General features: G+C 35.4%; 3 protein-coding genes across 3 annotated transcripts; 1 reads left to right on the forward strand and 2 right to left on the reverse strand.

Annotated features, from left to right (window-relative positions):
• The first annotated feature begins 981 nt into the window (after positions 1–981).
• On the forward strand, positions 982–2,450 carry LOC143537056 (small ribosomal subunit protein uS17-like). Its single transcript, XM_077030917.1, has 6 exons — positions 982–1,008; positions 1,093–1,133; positions 1,248–1,348; positions 1,678–1,822; positions 1,914–2,003; positions 2,277–2,450. Exons 1-6 carry the CDS (start codon positions 997–999, stop codon positions 2,365–2,367), a joined length of 480 nt encoding a protein of 159 aa, XP_076887032.1. The 5' UTR covers positions 982–996; the 3' UTR covers positions 2,368–2,450.
• A 6,542-nt stretch (positions 2,451–8,992) lies between these two features.
• On the reverse strand, positions 8,993–13,221 carry LOC143537057 (J domain-containing protein spf31-like). The gene is made up of 9 exons (XM_077030918.1): positions 13,087–13,221; positions 12,059–12,149; positions 11,885–11,945; positions 11,230–11,307; positions 10,663–10,736; positions 10,397–10,510; positions 10,165–10,272; positions 9,581–9,619; positions 8,993–9,205 (listed from the first exon to the last, which is right to left on the reverse strand). The coding sequence occupies exons 1-9, from the start codon at positions 13,182–13,184 to the stop codon at positions 9,119–9,121; spliced, it is 750 nt and encodes a 249-aa protein (XP_076887033.1). The 5' UTR covers positions 13,185–13,221; the 3' UTR covers positions 8,993–9,118.
• Positions 13,222–14,670: 1,449 nt separating this feature from the next.
• LOC143537085 (1-aminocyclopropane-1-carboxylate oxidase homolog 1-like) lies at positions 14,671–16,264 on the reverse strand. Its single transcript, XM_077030935.1, has 2 exons — positions 15,427–16,264; positions 14,671–15,012 (listed from the first exon to the last, which is right to left on the reverse strand). Exons 1-2 carry the CDS (start codon positions 16,252–16,254, stop codon positions 14,761–14,763), a joined length of 1,080 nt encoding a protein of 359 aa, XP_076887050.1. The 5' UTR covers positions 16,255–16,264; the 3' UTR covers positions 14,671–14,760.
• Between the last annotated feature and the right edge of the window lie 2,407 nt (positions 16,265–18,671).

Here is an 18,671-nt window from a genome sequence, read left to right on the forward strand (position 1 = left end):
TAAAAAAACAGTCTCTCAATACGGTTTTTTGAAAAAAAAAGTTTTGAAAAAATTTGGACTTTTGCTCCAAGATTACAAAATAATTTAGACTTTAACTTCATTATTTTCCCAAATCACATCTCCTACCTTACTTTCCTTCAAAATTTGGACTGCTCCCTCATTATTTTTATCTTTTCTCAATGCGTATTGCCAGTCCAAATCTTAAATTATTTTAAGAAAAAAAAATGGCTATTTTGAGAATCTTCTCTCTAAAAGGAGCTATTTTGAGAATTTTCTCCAAATATAATGTAGGGCTAAACATGTGGCGACAAAACCCAAAAACGTCAGCAAACATAAAAACTTGTTTCTTTATCCAAATGTACATTATATATTACATTTTTATATTATCACAATTTTTCATATAAATTTTTATTTTTAAAACAAGTTATGTATCATTATATAAATTAATTTTATATAAAAAAATTTTAATTAACTTACCTATAAGTCCCACCAATTAGAGGTGTAAAAAAACCCGGTTTGGGATCGATTTTAGGCAAACCGAACCGGTTTGGGTTTATAACCGGTTTCGCCCAAACCGTCAGTTTCAGGGCCGATTCCCCTTAAGATATACCGAACCGGTTTAAGAAAAACGAGTTAAAACCTGTTTAAAACCGATTAACCGGCTTATAAACCGAACCAAACCGACGTGACCAGACCGGCCTATCTTGATTTTAAACCGATTTATAAACCGAACCAGTTTGAATCAAACCGGTTTTGACTAGTCGTTAACCAAACAGATTCGGTTTGGATTTAAACCGGTTTTGTCCACCACTACCACTAATGACTAAACCACCCCAACGTATCTAGCTCAAAAGTCCAACTAACCCAACCAACGTAGCCCAAAGGCCCACTAAAGCAAGCATTAAATAGGTAAAGCAAATGTTGTATTGTAGCCACACCTAGGGTTTATTGCATTCTTGCCCCTTTGCCGCCGCCGCTCCAAATTTTTCATCAACAATGGCAGAACAGGTATGTATGTATGTATGCATATTAAATTACACCTTCATGTATTATTATGATTTCATTCATGTTTTCTTATACATCGATTTACAGACGGAGAAGGCCTTTTTGAAGCAGCCCAAAGTCTTCCTCTGGTTAGCAGCCAACACTAAACCTTTAGTATTATTATTATTATTATTATTATTATTATGTAAATTTGTTGAAATGTGTCTATATTGATGGATCCGTGCAATGTTTATTATTGTTAGCTCGAAGAAAAGTGGCAAAGGAAAGAGGCCTGGGAAAGGTGGAAATAGATTCTGGAAAAGCATTGGTCTTGGATTCAAGACCCCAAGAGAGGCTATTGAAGGTATTATTATTGTTATTAATTGCTTTTACACTTGTATGTTACATTTTTTAGGATGATTTATTATTTGGTCTTTTGTTAGGTTAATAATAGTTTTATATATCTATACCATTTTGTATGTCATTAAGCTGGTTTTGATGGTAAAATACCCCTTGTAAATCTAGCATTTTTAAGCCATTACATATGAAATAAAAAAAAGATATTTTATTTCCTATGCTGCCTTTGTTAAGTTGATCTTAAATGGTTTTTAACTTCATATCAAGAGTGATTTTCGATTTCTTTTGCTCTTTTTGTACTATTTATTTTATTTTGGTGCAATGTGTTGGCTTTAGGGACTTACATTGACAAGAAATGCCCTTTCACTGGTGACGTATCGATTAGAGGTCGTATTCTAGCTGGTACATGCCATAGCGCTAAGATGGTGAGGACTATCATTGTTCGCAGGGACTATCTTCACTATGTGAAGAAATACCAAAGGTAATAAATAGTCTAAACAGTTTATTTACTGTTTATTTTCTTTATATTTAATTACGCATTCTAAGTTTGGTTTCTTTTTTTTTTGTTTCAGATATGAAAAGAGGCACTCAAACATTCCTGCTCACATCTCACCATGCTTCCGTGTTAAAGAAGGCGATCATGTGACTATTGGGCAATGCAGGTTTGTTTTTCTCTTAATCATGTATTCAAAAATGGGTCTGTAAAGGGTATTTTTGGGGTGAAAATACTGCTTCAAGTATGCTGACTAAAATTAACGTCATGCATACTTATTAAAGTCAAAGGCTCAAGGCTAGCTGATGTATACTGAATCTGTTTGTTGACTTTCTAAGTATCTTTGTACTTCATAGTAATACGTAAACAAAAAAAGATAATTTTTTAAGCTGCTTATTTTTTTTCTTCAATTGATTTCTTATCATAATGTTTGTGTTTTCAGGCCACTATCAAAGACAGTGAGGTTCAATGTGTTGAAGGTGATTCCAGCGGCATCTTCAAGTGGTGGGAAGAAAGCCTTTACAGGAATATAAATGTTGTCGGCGTTCTACTTTTTTTTGCGTGATAATGTAGAAGTTTTTGAGAACAAATTGTCGTTTTATTGAGATTATTAATCTGTTTTATTGAGATTACTTTTAAGTTTTCACATGTCTTTGAATTTTGATGGTATGTTCTCGTGATACTATGAAATGAACTTAAAATGGCCCAGGTTTTCTTATGTTTATTTGTAAACGTGTTTTTAGCAAGTCCTAAGTAAAGAATTTTAAAATGCTTTCAAAAGTTTCACCTTCGAGTAGGGTTTGAAACTTCGCCACCTGTAAACAGCACTTTGGTATCAATATGCCAAAGTTTGTTAATAAATTTAGATAGGTTTGTAACAACTTTGAAGTTTTGTTAAAACCAAAATGTTAATGAATTAAACGTAGAATATGATTTTTTTATGAAGTTATAATGTAGAATATGATTTTTTTTTAATGAAGTTATAATGTTCAATGTTTTTGTAACATGATGGAGTGGCTTTATAAACGTAGAGGCTTGTTAATTCTGACTCAATATTTATGTTTTCTAATGCATATTTGAAAGTTTAGATATAGAAACAGACCAACATCACTTTCCTATATATATCGGATGCTAAAAAATGTTGTTTTTAAATGATTATCACCTCTTGCTAGTTGCTACTCATGGCAGCAATTCTTTTCCAGATGCATGATTAGACGTGCACAAATCAGTTTTTTTTAAAACCCAGAACCGGATAGAACCGGTTTTTTAAGAACCGGATACAAAATGGAACCGGTTCCTGTCAGGAACCGGACCCGACCCGGTAGGTAAATATCAGGAACCAGTGGAACCGGGTCCGGTTTATACCCGAAAACCGGTTCCAGCGGGTTTTCATATTTTAAATCATTTTTGACCGTTAGAAACCGGTTCCAACGGCTATTTTACCGTTTTTAGACCATTGGAACCGGTTTTGAATGTTTATACCCAACCCCACTTACTATATATAGATATACTAGGTTTAGAACTTGTTAACCAACTCTCCTAACTTGTTTAACACTTCAATTTCTTGTTAAACCACTTACCATTACCAATGGCAACCAACGACGAAGTTGTTATGGTTATCGACGCCCCGAGATGCCCCGAGGTTTGGGTACACTATGACCTGTGTGTCATGACCAACACACAGGAGATGGCGCGATGCAAATACTGCGGAAAGTTTTTGAAGGCGGCATCAAATTCCACCATTCGAAAGCATACCAATAAGTATTGCAAGGAAAAAAAGCATTTGGATGCCAAAAAAGGAGAAGCTGGGGAGTCGTCCGGCTCTACAAGTCAAGCCCCCGCCGCCGGTAACAAAGCTTGATGGTCGTAGATGGCGGGACGAAAACAACGAACAATATTTGTTATTTTTAGTTTTATGTTTAATAATGTTTGTACTTAATCGTTTTGCAATAATGTTCGTTGTGTAATGTTCTATAATTATATATATATGTTTAAAAGTTAGTTTAAGTGTTTAAGACAAGTTTTTTATTTAACAAAAACAAATAACACTTTAAAAAACTTGTTACATTAATTAATTGATTTATGTTACATAATACATAAATGATTAGAACAAATACAAAAATGATTAGAACAATTACAAAAAATACAAATTAAAATTAGTCGAGTTCTACAACTTCGTCTTCTTCACCCGAAGATTCTTCTTCCATCTCTTGAATTGGATCCAGTTCAAGTGGTATTTCGTCTTCAAAGTTTGCATTGTCTTGTATACGATCCACCGCGTCCATATGATCCTTTAGGCAAATGCACATCTCTAAGGACTCGGGAGTGAGTTTGGTTCTTCGCATCGATAATATCCTTCCACTAATTGAAAAAACCGATTCCAAAGCAACCGTTGAAGCTTGGACGCTTAGCAAGTCACGAGACATGGCGGAAAGAATAGGAAATTCGTTTTGCTTTCCTTTCCACCATGCCAAAATGTCAAGGTTGCGAACGTCCTCGACCGTTGCACCTTTTACATAGTTTGCTCCATTATATCGGCTAAGTTCACTAGTTGGTGTGTTACCCCTTTGCCGCCGACTCACGAACCGCATTCATCATGTTTATAAGCTTGTCCTTGCATGGCTTACTTGATGTTGCTTGCCTCACAAAAGTCGACTTTGAGCTTTGACTATATATTTTGAAGTAATGGTCATAGATTTCTTGAAGGGATTTGTTGAAAGAATCCTTTGCTTCCGTCGACGCCATCGGATCGATCTCGTGCGCACCCATGTTGTCATATATTTCCTCGATCAACGCCTCAACCCGGCAACATTTATGTAGGGGTTTAAAGCGGCGGCACAAGTATACACGGGTGGTATTCCTTCAAAATATTTTAGGAACTTCTTCTTCATTGGGTCAACAATGTGCTCGAAAAGGTCATTTTTGTTTTCAAAGTCTTTGAAATTCAAAAAGATGTTGTATAATTCTTGCAAAACCTAACAACTAGTAGGATAGTAAACCCCCGACAATTTAGTTGTTGCGGTTTTAAAAACATCAAGATACTCCAAGAAGTAACCGATATTATCCCAAGCACCGTTTGGAAACATATCGGCTTCGCAACGATCCACAAGCGTTCTATGAAACGCTTGTATAGTTTGTTTTTGGGAAAAAACACAAGCGAGCATATTACAAGTCGAGTTCCAACGGGTTGGAACGTCCCAGTTCGGCCCCAAATATTTTCTATCCACCGACTTGCAATAGTTTTTGTATTCAATATGTCTTCTTTTTCCACTTTTGAAAATATCTTGTAACATCAACCTAAATAATCTCAAACCGCCCTCCATGGTTTCGTTGTCAAGACCATCTTGAACAACCAAATTGATAATATGGGCAACACATCGAGTATGAAAAAACTTTCCATAGCAAAGTGGTGTATATTTTATATATAACTTGTCTACCGCTTTTGTATTGTTAGATGCGTTATCAAACGACATTGGAAATTTTTTTTTACTCAAGTTAAAAGTGGTTATTACCTCATCCAAAATTTCAAACAATTTTTCGGCGGTATGTGGAAACGGAAAGTTTTCAAACGCGATGGTGCGTTTCATCATTTGCCAAAATACCGGATTGATCCAATGCGCGGTCACACAAAGGTACGATTCCGGTAACCCATGGGGTGCCGACCAAACATCGCTAGTTAAGTTGACACCCGTTTATAAAGTGTCAAAAAAATCAATCAAATCTTTTTTGGCACATTCCCACAACTTTAGACAATGACGTCGAAGAGTGGTACGACTTACATGGGTGTAACGCGATTGAAGAGTCTCTCTAATCAAGGCCGTCAATTGAGGGTTGTCGAAGTGGTTAAACGACAAACCTTGTTGAATCACGAACTTCGCCATCCTATCGTGAACCGCTTTCACGTTGTAACCAAATATTGCCCCATCTTTACCCAATTCGGCTTGGACCGTGACGAGAACTTCTTTCAACGCCTTGCAAAATTTCTTCTCGATGTGCTTCTTTAAAGTAGAGTTCGAATCATGCTTTAAATAAATGCCACACAATTTGCAACGAGCCTTAATGTCTCCATTAAGCAACTCAACCAAATCCCAATTCCGCCATACTTCTTCGTTGCGGTTATGATGGAGGATCTTTGCAACTCCGACGTCATCTTCGGCACGAACCGGGTCAATAAAAACGGAGTCGGTAGCCGCCGCCTTTCTTTTGCCCTTGTTTTGGCTTGCCATAACAACTAGTTATCGAGTGGTGGTGGAATGGAAGTGAAAAAAATTGGAGTGTAAAGTGTAAACCGATAAGTTTTCTTGATGTTTTTGAGTTGGAGTGGTAAAACAAGTGATCATCCAACCCTTTATATAGTTGTCTAGCTCAAAAACCGGTTCCACTGAGAATATAGCCGTTGAAACCGGTTCCAACGGCTATATTACCGACAGAACCGGTTACAACGGCTTTTTTTTAGGAAAAAACCCGGCAGAACCGGTTATTTCGTGTAGGAACCGATATCGGGTTGGAACCGGTTCCGGGTAGGAACCGATTTTTTGTCAAATACATGGGTCCGGGTAAGGTTATCCGGGTATTATAATACCCTAACCGGGTATGGGGTACACCGGGTACGAACCGGAACCGGTTCCACCAGTTCGGGTCCAGAACCGGTTTTTTTGTGCACGTCTAGCTAGAACTGTAGGTGTTGCTTTGGTTTGCTCTAGACGCCACAATGTTAAGAAGTTGGAGGTTCTTGATAAGAATGGCACTTGGATGCTAGTTGTTTTATTTATCCATGAAATGATGGATGAAAGGCAATCTAGATGTCTATTGTTCGGTTAAAAGCTCGATTAGATTCCAAAGGATATGGACGTCTTTGATGATTGACATTTTGTTAAGTTACTAAATTGCCATCTACTCATATGGGTTCGTTGTTTAGGGGAAGCATGGAAATTGTGCTTACTATGGAAATTGGGTAAAGACGGGGCAATATTTCGTTACAATGTGAAAGCGGTTCACGATAGGATGGCGAAGTTCGTGATTCAACAAGGTTTGTCGTTTAACCACTTCGACAACCCTCAATTGACGGCCTTGATTAGAGAGACTCTTCAACCGCGCTACACCCATGTAAGTTGTACCACTCTTTGACGTCATTGTCTAAAGTTGTGGGAATGTGCCAAAAAAGATTTGATTGATTTTTTTGACACTTTACAAACGGGTGTCAACTTAACTAGCGATGTTTGGTCGGCACCCCATGGGTTATCGGAATCGTACCTTTGTGTGACCGCGCATTGGATCGATCCGGTATCTTGGCAAATGATGAAACGCACCATCGCATTTGAAAACTTTCCGTTTCCACATACCGCCGAAAAATTGTTTGAAATTCTGGATAAGGTAATAACAACTTTTAACTTGAGGAAAAAAAATTTTCAATGTCGTTTGATATACAAAAGCGGTAGACAAGTTATATATAAAATATACACCACTTTGCTACGGAAAGTTTTTTCATACTCGATGTGTTGCCCATATTATCAATTTGGTTGTTCAAGATGGTCTTGACAACGAAACCATGGAGGGCGGTTTGAGATTATTTAGGTTGATGTTACAAGGTATTTTCAAAAGTGGAAAAAGAAGACATCTTGAATACAAAAACTATTGCAAGTCGGTGGATAGAAAATATTTGGGGCCGAACTGGGACGTTCCAACCCGTTGGAACTCGACTTGTAATATGCTCGCTTGTGTTTTTTCCCAAAAACAAACTATACAAGCGTTTCATAGAACGCTTGTGGATCGTTGCGAAGCCGATATGTTTCCAAACGGTGCTTGGGATAATATCGGTTACTTATTGGAGTATCTTGATGTTTTTAAAACCGCAACTAAATTGTCGGGGGTTTACTATCCTACTAGTTGTTAGGTTTTTCAAGAATTATACAACATCTTTTTGAATTTCAAAGACTTTGAAAACAAAAATGACCTTTTCGAGCACATTGTTGACCGAATGAAGAAGAAGTTCCTAAAATATTTTGAAGGAATACCACCCGTGTTTACTTGTGCCACCGCTTTAAACCCCTACATAAATGTTGCCGGGTTGAGGCGTTGATCGAGGAAATATATGACAACATGGGTGCGCACGAGATCGATCCGATGGCGTCGACGGAAGCAAAGGATTCTTTCAACAAATCCCTTCAAGAAATCTATGACCATTACTTCAAAATATATAGTCAAAGTTCAAAGTCGACTTTTGTGAGGCAAGCAACATCAAGTAAGCCATGCAAGGACAAGCTTATAAACATGATGAATGCGGTTCGTGAGTCGGCAAGCCGCAAAGGGGTAACACACCAACTAGTGAACTTGGCCGATATAGTGGAGCAAACTATGTAGAAGGTGCAACGGTCGAGGACGGTAAAATAGCCGTTGGAACCGGTTTCTAACGGTGTAAAAATGGTAAAATAGCCGTTGGAACCGGTTTCTAACGGTAAAAAATGATTTAAAATAGGAAAACCCGCTGGAACCGGTTTTCGGGTATAAACCGGACCCGGTTCCTACCCTTCCCGGTTCCACTGGTTCCTGATATTTGCCTACCGGGTCGGGTCCGGTTCCTACTCGATTCCTGACAGGAACCGGTTCCATTTTGTACCCGGTTCTTAAAAAACCGGTTCCTACCCGGTTCCGGGTTTTAAAAAAAACTGATTTGTGCACGTCTAGTTCTAGCAACAGATATAGAATCTAGATGGCAGACATTCTAGATAGCGACAAATAAACAGGAAGCTGTTGGTAGTTTTATCACGAGGAACAAATGAAACAATAGGATAAATGCATCTGCATTTACTTTTACGAAGGCAATACAAAGATCGGTGTTAAAGGGGGTCACCAGGTGAATCTGTCAACACGGCAAGTGGCACGACTGATCTGCTTTGGAGCAATCACCTACGAGTCTACGACATACTTGTGAGAAGCTTAAGGCTGCTCGGGGACATAAGATTGATCTACGTCCAAAGAAAAATACAACCAAATCATCATAATAGAAAATCAAATATATAGAGCATATGATCAAGAAAGGGAATGAGAATATTCCACCATTCATGTTGTCCCGAATAGAACATTATGAGTTGAAACTTACTCCAGGTATAGAAAAATAAACTTTAATGTGGGCAGAGTTTAACTACAAAGAAACAAATGCAAATATACAATGCTCTTACAACGGGCTGCAAGACGACGATAAAAAAGTTACAAGTTTTTGTATTCAACCACTAGATCAATAAAAAAGTTACATGCCTCAGTAGATTTTGGCTTTTGTAAGCCTGCCTAACCTCGTTTCACGGGCCTTTGAACATAAGACTTGTTGGGGTCTTCTGTCTTCAGCTTTGGTGGCCGAAGTTCACCTTTCTTCACCTACAAATTTCACCATTATTAACCCATTAGGCATTTGTCAATCATTTGTACCTAAAAGGTATCAGTTACAGATTTTAGTTACAAACAGACCGGGTCGGTTATTTTTTATCTCAAACTGCAGTTTAAATGCAAAATGCCCACTATATCATTTTACGAAAAAAAATTATATGGAGGGTCATTGCAATAATATCATTTTTGTAATCATATTTTACACAACTAACTTCTTTTTTTTTATAAAATAGTTCAAATGCATAGACAAAAAAAAAAGAAAAAAAAAAAAGAGGTTACACGCTTTATGACACCTCTAAGATGTATTACTTTTCTCTCTCAAAATTAAAGTGCAGAGGAAAAGACATAATGGAGGATTATGTTTACCTTCTTCCCCCCTTTCATAAAGTCCCTCCAGCTAGAAACCTGATTAAACAAAAAAGTCAAAGCGATTAGCAACTGTGTGCTGAACAACATAATATTGCTGCAATTTGTGTGGCAATTTAAACAAATAAAAAGTTCAAGGGTTTTTGCTGGCATGCACGATTAGGGTGTAACAGAATGAAATAATGAATAAAACAAAGCATTAAAACCATAACAAATTTAACAATCCCTTTCGTCCAAGAAAAAGTTATGTCAAATAAAATACTTTAACGCTGTTAGAATTCATAGTTTAATGTAGTTAAAGTATGTTGTTACTTGTTACATTAAACAAATAGTGAGTTTCATGGCATCAACCAGTACCACACCAGCCATTACAGCTAAAAAAAGTTAAAATGAGGTTTATTGCTAAAATTGGTAGCGTATTCTTAAAAAGTTCCATTTCGCGCTTGTGCATTGAAGTTGGTTGCTGAAATTGAGGATACGTGTAAAGTTTATTTCTACTTTATAAATCATGCATCAACTGAAACAGATGTATATAAGTACCAATGAAGAAACGAAAAAGAAAATATTAAAATGAAAATACAAACCCTATTTTCCCTGGTTCCTTCCCACTGCTCCTCGTGTTCACGCTTTCGTTTCCACATCTCTTTGGTTTCTTCCTCATCTTTCTTCAGCCTGCCTTCCTCTTCAGAAATCTACATAAAAAACAACAGAGAAGTTCATAAAAGATGAGCAAAATTAAAATACCCATGCTGTGTTTTATGGAATTAACAGATCGCAAATGAAATTAAAAAAAAAAAGAGTTTTCTTATAACATACCCTCATCTGCATCTTCCTTCTCCGCCATTCTTGGTCAGTTAGTATTTCTCGAACCTTCAATTTTAGCTGATTTTGAAACTCATTTGATTTTTCATATTCTTGCTCATATTTTCCCTGGAAAAAAAAGACAAAAAGGATATCATAATCTACATGAAAACGACCCCCAAAGGGTAGCAATAAGGTGTTTAATGTTTAAAAAACATAAGAGAAAATAATTTGATTAACATTAATGTTCATGATAGAAATAAAAACCATAACTTGATTACCTCATCAACTAGTGACTTCAGCTTAGATGCAGTGTCTTTCTTCAGTTGTTTTTTCCTCTTTGCTCGAAGTTCTTCTGCAAATGAGTCAAGTACATTTGTAATAACATAACAAATAAACAAATACGATAATCTAAATAAAAAAAAAAACATATTACTAATGTCAGTATGAACTAATGTGCTACATTCAATTAGGTCACATGACCTAAAAGATATAATGCAGGCATCAAAGTGTATAATTTAAAACACAAAAGCAACACTTTGTTGTACTTTACTATTTAACAAAGTGTTGCTTTGGGGTGTGTGTGTGTGTGTGTGTGTGTGTGTGTCAACATTGGTTGTCAAGAGAAGAAAAAGATGATTCTCCATGATAACTTACTGCTTCTGTTACAGATATTGTCTTGACAACATTGGTTATAATAATATTTTGGAATAATCATTATAATATAGCATGTCATGAGATAGAAGATATGATATAGCATGAAAACATAAAGTTTTGGCCACATGACCACTGACCAGAAATAATAAATTGCGTACTACAGTAGAAACAAATACAGCTTTTGTACTAACCTCTGGCTGCATTAATTTGGTTTACAAGATACTCTCTTTCTTGTGGGTCAAGTAATAACTGTTGGGCTTTTGCTAGGGCTGCACAAAAGAGAGTTATATTTTGTTAGTGCAGTGGGAGATGCGTTAGCATGAATAACAAATTTACCAACAGGGAAAAGAAGCATAAATTATCAAAACACAATATACATTTCTTATGAGCAGTTTTTCAGCAAACAGAATCTATATTAAATATGCTATGTATACAAGAATAAAACCATAGTGACTAAAACAGTTGTACACAACCCCCCACCCTTTTCTCTCTCAACTCTTCATTTTTACAGTTTCTAAATGCTTAGCATACCCTAAATTGAAGATGACATCATGATGCGGGACTCGAGATTAAAGTGAAGTGGTGTCGCTATTACGGTATTACCTTAGTAATAAATTAACATAACACAAAAGAATAGAACTACACTTATACCAAATATCATGAACTTAAATGAAGTTTTGAGAAATCATTCACATGACTGCCATAGAAGCCTCAAAAAGACAACGGTTCATTTATAGTATAACGGAGTCTTTATTTTTTATCTTACTTTATAATGCAAAATTTATTAAAAGCTTAAATTATAAGTTCACACTAGTACAACTCAAAAGTCGAAAATGTCACGCTTACCAGAAAACACTTCCTTTGCCTGAGGATGCTTGCATTTGTCAGGATGAACCAACAAAGATAACTGTGGATAAAAAATTAGAAATATTAGAGTCATTACACATGGTCTTATTATGAAATATCAAACACCAAAATATGAATCCTAATTGACATACACTATAAAAACAAAGGTATTACCTTGCGATATTGCTTTTTCACTTCTTCTGGAGAAGAATCAAATGGTAGATTAAGATACTCAAATGCGTTTAGCTTAAAGCATGAAAGAATCCTGCAAAAATTGTATTCCAAAACCAATGATTAGATAATAAAGATCCAAGAAACTGATCCTCATACTCCCTATTGTTCTATTTACATATAAATACAAATTCATGACCAAATAACACATAACGTCTTGAAGTTTCCATCACTGCCGTTATATTCTCATCTAAATGAAAACCAGTCACTAGAAAGTAACCGTCTCTGAACAGTGCGGTAACAGAATATTAATTCTAACATTACACAAGCTAAAAGTAACTAACTATTACATAAAAGAACTACTTATGCATCCACTAAATTCCAAAGAATTCATGAAGAGATATATCATAAAGTAATTCTGTTCTGCACCTCAAGTGCATAATTATCTGATATGAAATCTTCCCTGCCTTATAACTAACTATAGCGGGGAGCAATAAGCCAATAACCGAACTGTTAACCGAAAACTGACAAAACTGAACCGTATTTAACCAAAAACCGAACTAATCGATTAACCAAAAACTGGTTATCGTTTTTATTTTACCCTTGATTAACCGTAAATTAACCAAACCGAACCATTCTTATATTTATATATTTCTAGCTTTTATACCTTCATTTCGTGTTTTACACCTCCACTTCATGTATTTTTAAGCTGAAGTTTGGTTTTGGTTATCAACTGAAATTGACCAAACCAAACCGGAACTCAATAAACAAAACCGAATTATGGCTTTCCCTCTAATTCTAATGAATCCATAACTGTTAGAATCTAATAATTCAGTTCTATTCCGATCAAACAAAATACACGATAAATAACTAGTTAGAGCTCCAAATAAATAGTTAATTGAAGCTCTAGTTACTTCGTACGTGTCAGCCTAGGGTTATTATTACGCAATATAAACATTTAGCTTGAATTAATTAATGTATCCGAAGCATCAAATATAGGGTAATAGCAAATATGATATAAAACCGGATACCTAACGACTTCGTTATCGCGTTCAGCCTCGCTGACTTCAGCATAGAAGCTCTTGAGGAGCAAATCGTCATCCATTGATGTATTGCTGGCTTCTCCCATCGCTCCGATTTGCTCAGCCCCCTTTCGTTCTTCGGTTTCCGGCCAACAAATCGTTCGTTAATGGAAAGTATTAACACAACTCACCCTACCTTACCTTGGACTTTATGTTAGGGGGTCTGAACGAAACTTACATAAGCTAACCCGATCCAAAATCGACCGTTCGTTTTTTCTTTATAATCAAATTTTCGGTTTGGTTTTGGTTTTGGTTTTGGAAGTATCAAAAACTGAGAAATCTGAATCGAGCCAACTTATGTAAAGAAACCAAACACGTAAAAACCGAATTTTAAATGTTAAGTAATTTTTTTAAAAATTATCAAAGCCAAAAAAACTTCATGGCCAAAGTTTTAGGCCCAAACCTGTTTTGGGCCATTTTTCGGGTAATAAATTTAACATCCAAATGGCAAACTTGAAAAACCAAAACTGAATGGTTTTCAAAAACCAATCTTTTAGTTTTTGGTTGGTTTGAGTCTAAAACCGATCAAACCCGACCAATACACGTCCCTGGCATCATGGCGATAAATGATTAAAGTTCATTCCATAAGTCGACGAAACAATGTATGTTTATTTAAAATGTGAGTTGGACCTAATCAAAGTTAAAGGTGAATATAACTATTTCTACTCCCCTAACCAATAAACCTTTGTTTTGTCATTGCATTTCAGTCTTCATGTATGCTTTAAGAGTGTTTTATGTTATGATATGTTTGTTACATACTTGTGTTATAACATCCATATAGGTAATTCATTGTTCAAGGCTTTACTTAGCTTAAGCCCGCAATAGGAGTTTGTTTATTATTATTGCAACTATGGTCAATTTTATATAAAATAATTATATATAAGGGTTCATTTTCTGTAATCGTATTGAGGCATCCAACATCTTAGAGATAACCTATGTAAATAAGGGGAACAAGTTACCACAACAAATAGTAATTATTAGTCATGTAAATAATGGAAAGAAATTAAGAAAGTAGTCATGTGATATTGTAATTGATTTCTTCATGTGGTGTGCCAGATTCTAAAAAAATGTCTTGCTTTTAATACAAGGTTGGAGGTCTAACTAAGGCAGGTGCCTCTCCTCCTCTTTGTGAACAGTATATTCTCACTTGATTTATTCTATAAATAACAAGCTTGTACGATAACTTGTTTATATATCGCATTGAGCATTTACGGGGTATCCCAGGATGCAATTTGCTACTCGTTTTAACTCGTCTTTTTAAGTTATTTCTTATTACAAATCAAAATACAAAAAAAATATTTACCTGTTGGCTGTTACAAAATGTTTCTTTAGTCCGGATCAAGATTTTCATAACCAACGGCGACTCAATATTAAAAATATCTACCTATTCCAAAATATTTTCTTTACTTTAGAAAGATTAACAACACTACTACCTCCCACCTAAAGTTTGTATAACTCGTTTGTATCAGTGTATCACTAAACCAAATGTCCAAATGCAAATCGGTCAAAATTCCTGGTTGACCAAATATTAAATTAAAATGTAAGCATGGGTATGATTAACATGTATATGTTTTTATACAAACAAGTAATTATAGGTTGTAAATTTAATAAGCTCGGTACAATTTAAAGCTTCAAATGAAATAAACGAGGAACCCCATCAAGGCCCTTTGAGAAGGAATACTGCACGTAGTCATGAACGGTGGTCTCCCTGTACCTCGCTGGGTTCTCATCGGAAACCAACTCCTTGATCGGTCCGTACACCTTCGTCGATGCTACTAGGGAGCTGCTGAAAAAACACGCCACTGACACCCTCGGCCCTTTCTCATTCGCCACCACTCTGTGCTCCACACTTTTCAATTTGTCATTTGATATCATCTGAAACTTAACAAAAGTGTCATACTATAGCTACACCACCCCTATATGACTTCATATCCTCAAGCGACCACCCACAAAATGCTCAGGCAGTTGTTTTGATAAAAAAAAAAATCAAACTTTGAAAAATTCGGTTAGAACGACCATTTGAACAACATCAAGATGACCGTTCTGACTATACAATGGTCAAACTTTGAAAATTATTGGTCAGAAATCCAGATGGTAGTTCTTACCATAGACAGTCTAAGTTTGGAAATATTTTGGTAAAAACATCCATCCAACCTCTATTCGGGCAATCGTTTAAAACAGTGGCGGACTAGATGTCAAACTATGTGTATAATCGCTAATCCTTAACTAAATTCCTTGAACAAATTATAAGGAATTTTGAATTTCCATATCAAAATCAATGAAACTTGCCTGTAACAGATCACCGATATTGACCACAAGCGCACCAGGAACCGGTGGAACATCAATCCATTGATTTTGATGAAGTATTTGCAACCCTCCGACTTCGTCTTGTAGAAGCACAGTCAGGAAACCGTCGTCCGTGTGTTTGGTTGCACCCATGGTTACATCCGGTTGCGGACACGCAGGGTAATAATGGCCTACAAACGTCAGCGCCTTATCACACTCCATGTCCCCCAAGTGATTACGTTTCAAACCTAACGCCTCCGAGATCAATTCAAATAACAAGCCGCCTAATTTGAGCACGTAATTCGAGAACTCGATTTGAATGTCTCTACAAACCTCTGGCAACTCTTCGGCAGGCGGCGGTGACGGAGCCATAAATGAATAGAAAGTGTCTCTCCAGTTAGCAGCAGGTGAAGCATACAGATCGAAATTGCTATTATACACGAATGCTCTCGAATTATCTCTCGTGTAAAACCGCTTCTTTATCTCCACGTCTTGTTCGTTAAATCTACGTACCCCTTGGAGCATCTCATGCATGATAGTCACTGGGATTCCATGATTCGCTATCTGAAAAAACCCGAGGTTTTCGGAGGCCGAACGGATGTTATCCACCGTTGACGCTCTATCGGTGGATGCAAGGTCTATGACTGGAAGGTCGAACGGAGTGGAAGATTTTGGAATTGTTTCGGGTTGATTGATGAATATGCGAGGGACTTGTTGGACTCCGGCCTCGACGAGGCCTTGGACACCCGATTTTGTTTCGTCAAAAGCTTCGAGTTCTGTTACTCGATCGTAAGGTGGGATGATTGGAGCTGTGATTTTAGTAGTCGCCATGTTTATGATGAATGATGATTGATGAAGATTCATGCTGTAAACACATATACATATAGTAGAAGTCAACTAGAGATATGACTATATGAGATTAATGAGTGATTATGATTACCACCACACACTCATGAGTCATGATAGCAATCGTTGACTTAATGACAAAAGAATCAACCATGGCCCCACAAATATCAAGGTGTCAATTTCAATCCAATTTTATTATCCATAGTAATTCAAACGCAGCACTATTTAGTTGACTTGAGCTATGGTATATAAATAAGCTCCAGAACTAAAGGTGTAAATGAGTCAGGTTGTTCCTGAACCATTTGAGATCAATTAGAAAAAAGCTCAAATGTTGCGTCGAGCGTAAGCATGCTCGAACCAAACTTAAACAAGCTAGAACATAAAAAATAAGCTTGTTTTGGTAAATGAGTCCGCGCTTCACTTATCAGCTTGAGCCAGCTCGTAGGACAACAATTCTATTATATATGTAATTAGTTTTAGAGCCCGTGCCACACACGGGATAATTCAAATATAAGTAAACAAATAATTATATAGCGTATATGAAAAAAATATATTACACCTATGCTTGTATCTATACAATGTGTACATAAATTGATTTTATTTATATCACAAAATGATTTTTTTAAATTAACTTAATAAAAAAAACGTCCGTGCAAAATCGTACCCAAGAATGTTTCTTTCTATTGAAAAATTCATTCTCGGTGTCGTATATGTATAATTGAAAAAATTTTGGTTATGAACCAATTTCGAAAATAAGACTTCTCATACGATAGTAGTTCTAACCACTCAGTCTAAACACAAAAAAGACGTTACCTTTATTGATATATTTATTAATTTACCACCCATAAAAGGAAAGTAGAACATTAAATTGTAGCAATTGATGTTCTTCAAGAACTATGTTTTTCTGAGCTACACCATAAAAAAATTTTTGATAAGTTTCAGAGGGCTTCTTGACTTTGTCATAATGACAGCATAAAAAACAACATGTTAACTCATTCAATTTTGTGAATATTTTGTTTCATTTGAGCATAGTTTTGCATGACATGTTTCTCATACAACGTTCTGATTACTATTGAAGGAAAAATTAATGTTAACATAAATATCTCAAATTTGATAAAAGTTATAAGCATTGATAGGCATGGGGTGGCATGTCGAAAGTGTTCGCAATCTTTTCTTAAATTTTAATAGTTTAGGGAAAAATAGTCAATTTGCTAAATCCTGAACCTTTTGATTCTTTCAAAAAATGCCCTTAAAAATAAACTTGAAACCCGAATCATGGTTAAAATTCTAACTTTCATACTTTTGACATTTTAAAATCAACACTTTGAACCCATAACAAATTTGACGATAAATCTATTTTGCATTCTCAAACTTTTAAAAATACTCAAAATATTCATTTTTGACCCGTAACAAATTTTGACCTAAATGTAGTTAACTTGTACCAAACAATCTATTTACCAACTTTTGACCCATAAAATCAAATTTAACTTCCACAAAAGACCTGAAACAATTTTCATTTGAGAAACATGATTTATTGTTGATTTTTGAAATTCACCAAGTATTTTGAAATATGTAGTAAAATAATATGTTAATATTTATATTTACTAAAATATATAAATATAGTGTAAAAGGAAAGTGAATAATTATTGATTTATTACATATATTAGAGTATATTAGTTTTGGAGAGAAAAAAAATTGTAAGAATTAACCAAAACATGACAAATGTTCACATTTATTTTACTTTATTAGAATAGGTAGATTTTTATTTAATAATCAATATTATGCATAAAACTGCCATAAAGTAACTAAATAATATATATTATGGTATATATAAAATTATAATTAAATAAATATGCAAAATAACTATAAATATAGATAAATTTTAAATTAATTAATAAATAAAAAAATAAGCCAGGCTTAAAATTGAACTCTTGGTAAGTTAGACGAGCCAAGCTCGAACTCAACTCGTTTACACCTCTAAGCAAACCTATTTAGTTGGTGGTTGTTAGGATGTTTAGGGCAAGTTATAATTGTAAGAAGTATAATTACATGATTATTAAATTGTTTTTTTTTTGATAAAATTACGTGAAAAGGGTGGTGAAAATCGGATATCCAAAATCTCATATGTTCAAAATTTTAGTTCATTTCGGTATCCTAATCCATATCCTATCCAACATTTGGAATTTCAGATACTTGAACGGATATCCGAATTGCAAAAAAAATAGCAAATTCTTACTCAAACAAGATTTAAACTTATACGCACAACTTTTTACACTCTTAACCGAAAACATGATTGACTGTATATTGCAAACACTTTGTTGTTCAAAGTTAGCAATTGAGTTTCAACAGTAACATACACCCTAGCATGATTTAGAAACTCCAACTAATCTTAAATGACATAA

This window comes from Bidens hawaiensis, unplaced genomic scaffold, assembly GCF_021521415.1.
Source record: "Bidens hawaiensis isolate Kalapana, Puna unplaced genomic scaffold, B.hawaiensis_p1.1 tig00011078_1, whole genome shotgun sequence".
In the NCBI taxonomy this organism is placed as follows: Eukaryota; Viridiplantae; Streptophyta; class Magnoliopsida; order Asterales; family Asteraceae; genus Bidens; species Bidens hawaiensis.

Excerpts from the sequence above, each read along its gene's own strand:
- LOC143537056 (XM_077030917.1), top strand. Across the intron at positions 1,134-1,247 it reads CAGCCCAAAGTCTTCCTCTG|CTCGAAGAAAAGTGGCAAAG; the intron begins GTTAGCAGCCAA and ends TATTATTGTTAG. Across the intron at positions 2,004-2,276 it reads GTGACTATTGGGCAATGCAG|GCCACTATCAAAGACAGTGA; the intron begins GTTTGTTTTTCT and ends TTGTGTTTTCAG.
- LOC143537057 (XM_077030918.1), bottom strand. The coding sequence starts at position 13,184 with ATGGGAGAAGCCAGCAATACATCAATGGATGACGATTTGCTCCTCAAG. Across the intron at positions 11,946-12,058 it reads TGAAAAAGCAATATCGCAAG|TTATCTTTGTTGGTTCATCC; the intron begins GTAATACCTTTG and ends TTTTATCCACAG. Across the intron at positions 10,511-10,662 it reads TGAAGTCACTAGTTGATGAG|GGAAAATATGAGCAAGAATA; the intron begins GTAATCAAGTTA and ends TTTTTTTTCCAG.
- LOC143537085 (XM_077030935.1), bottom strand. The coding sequence starts at position 16,254 with ATGGCGACTACTAAAATCACAGCTCCAATCATCCCACCTTACGATCGA. Across the intron at positions 15,013-15,426 it reads ATATCGGTGATCTGTTACAG|ATGATATCAAATGACAAATT; the intron begins GCAAGTTTCATT and ends GTTAAGTTTCAG.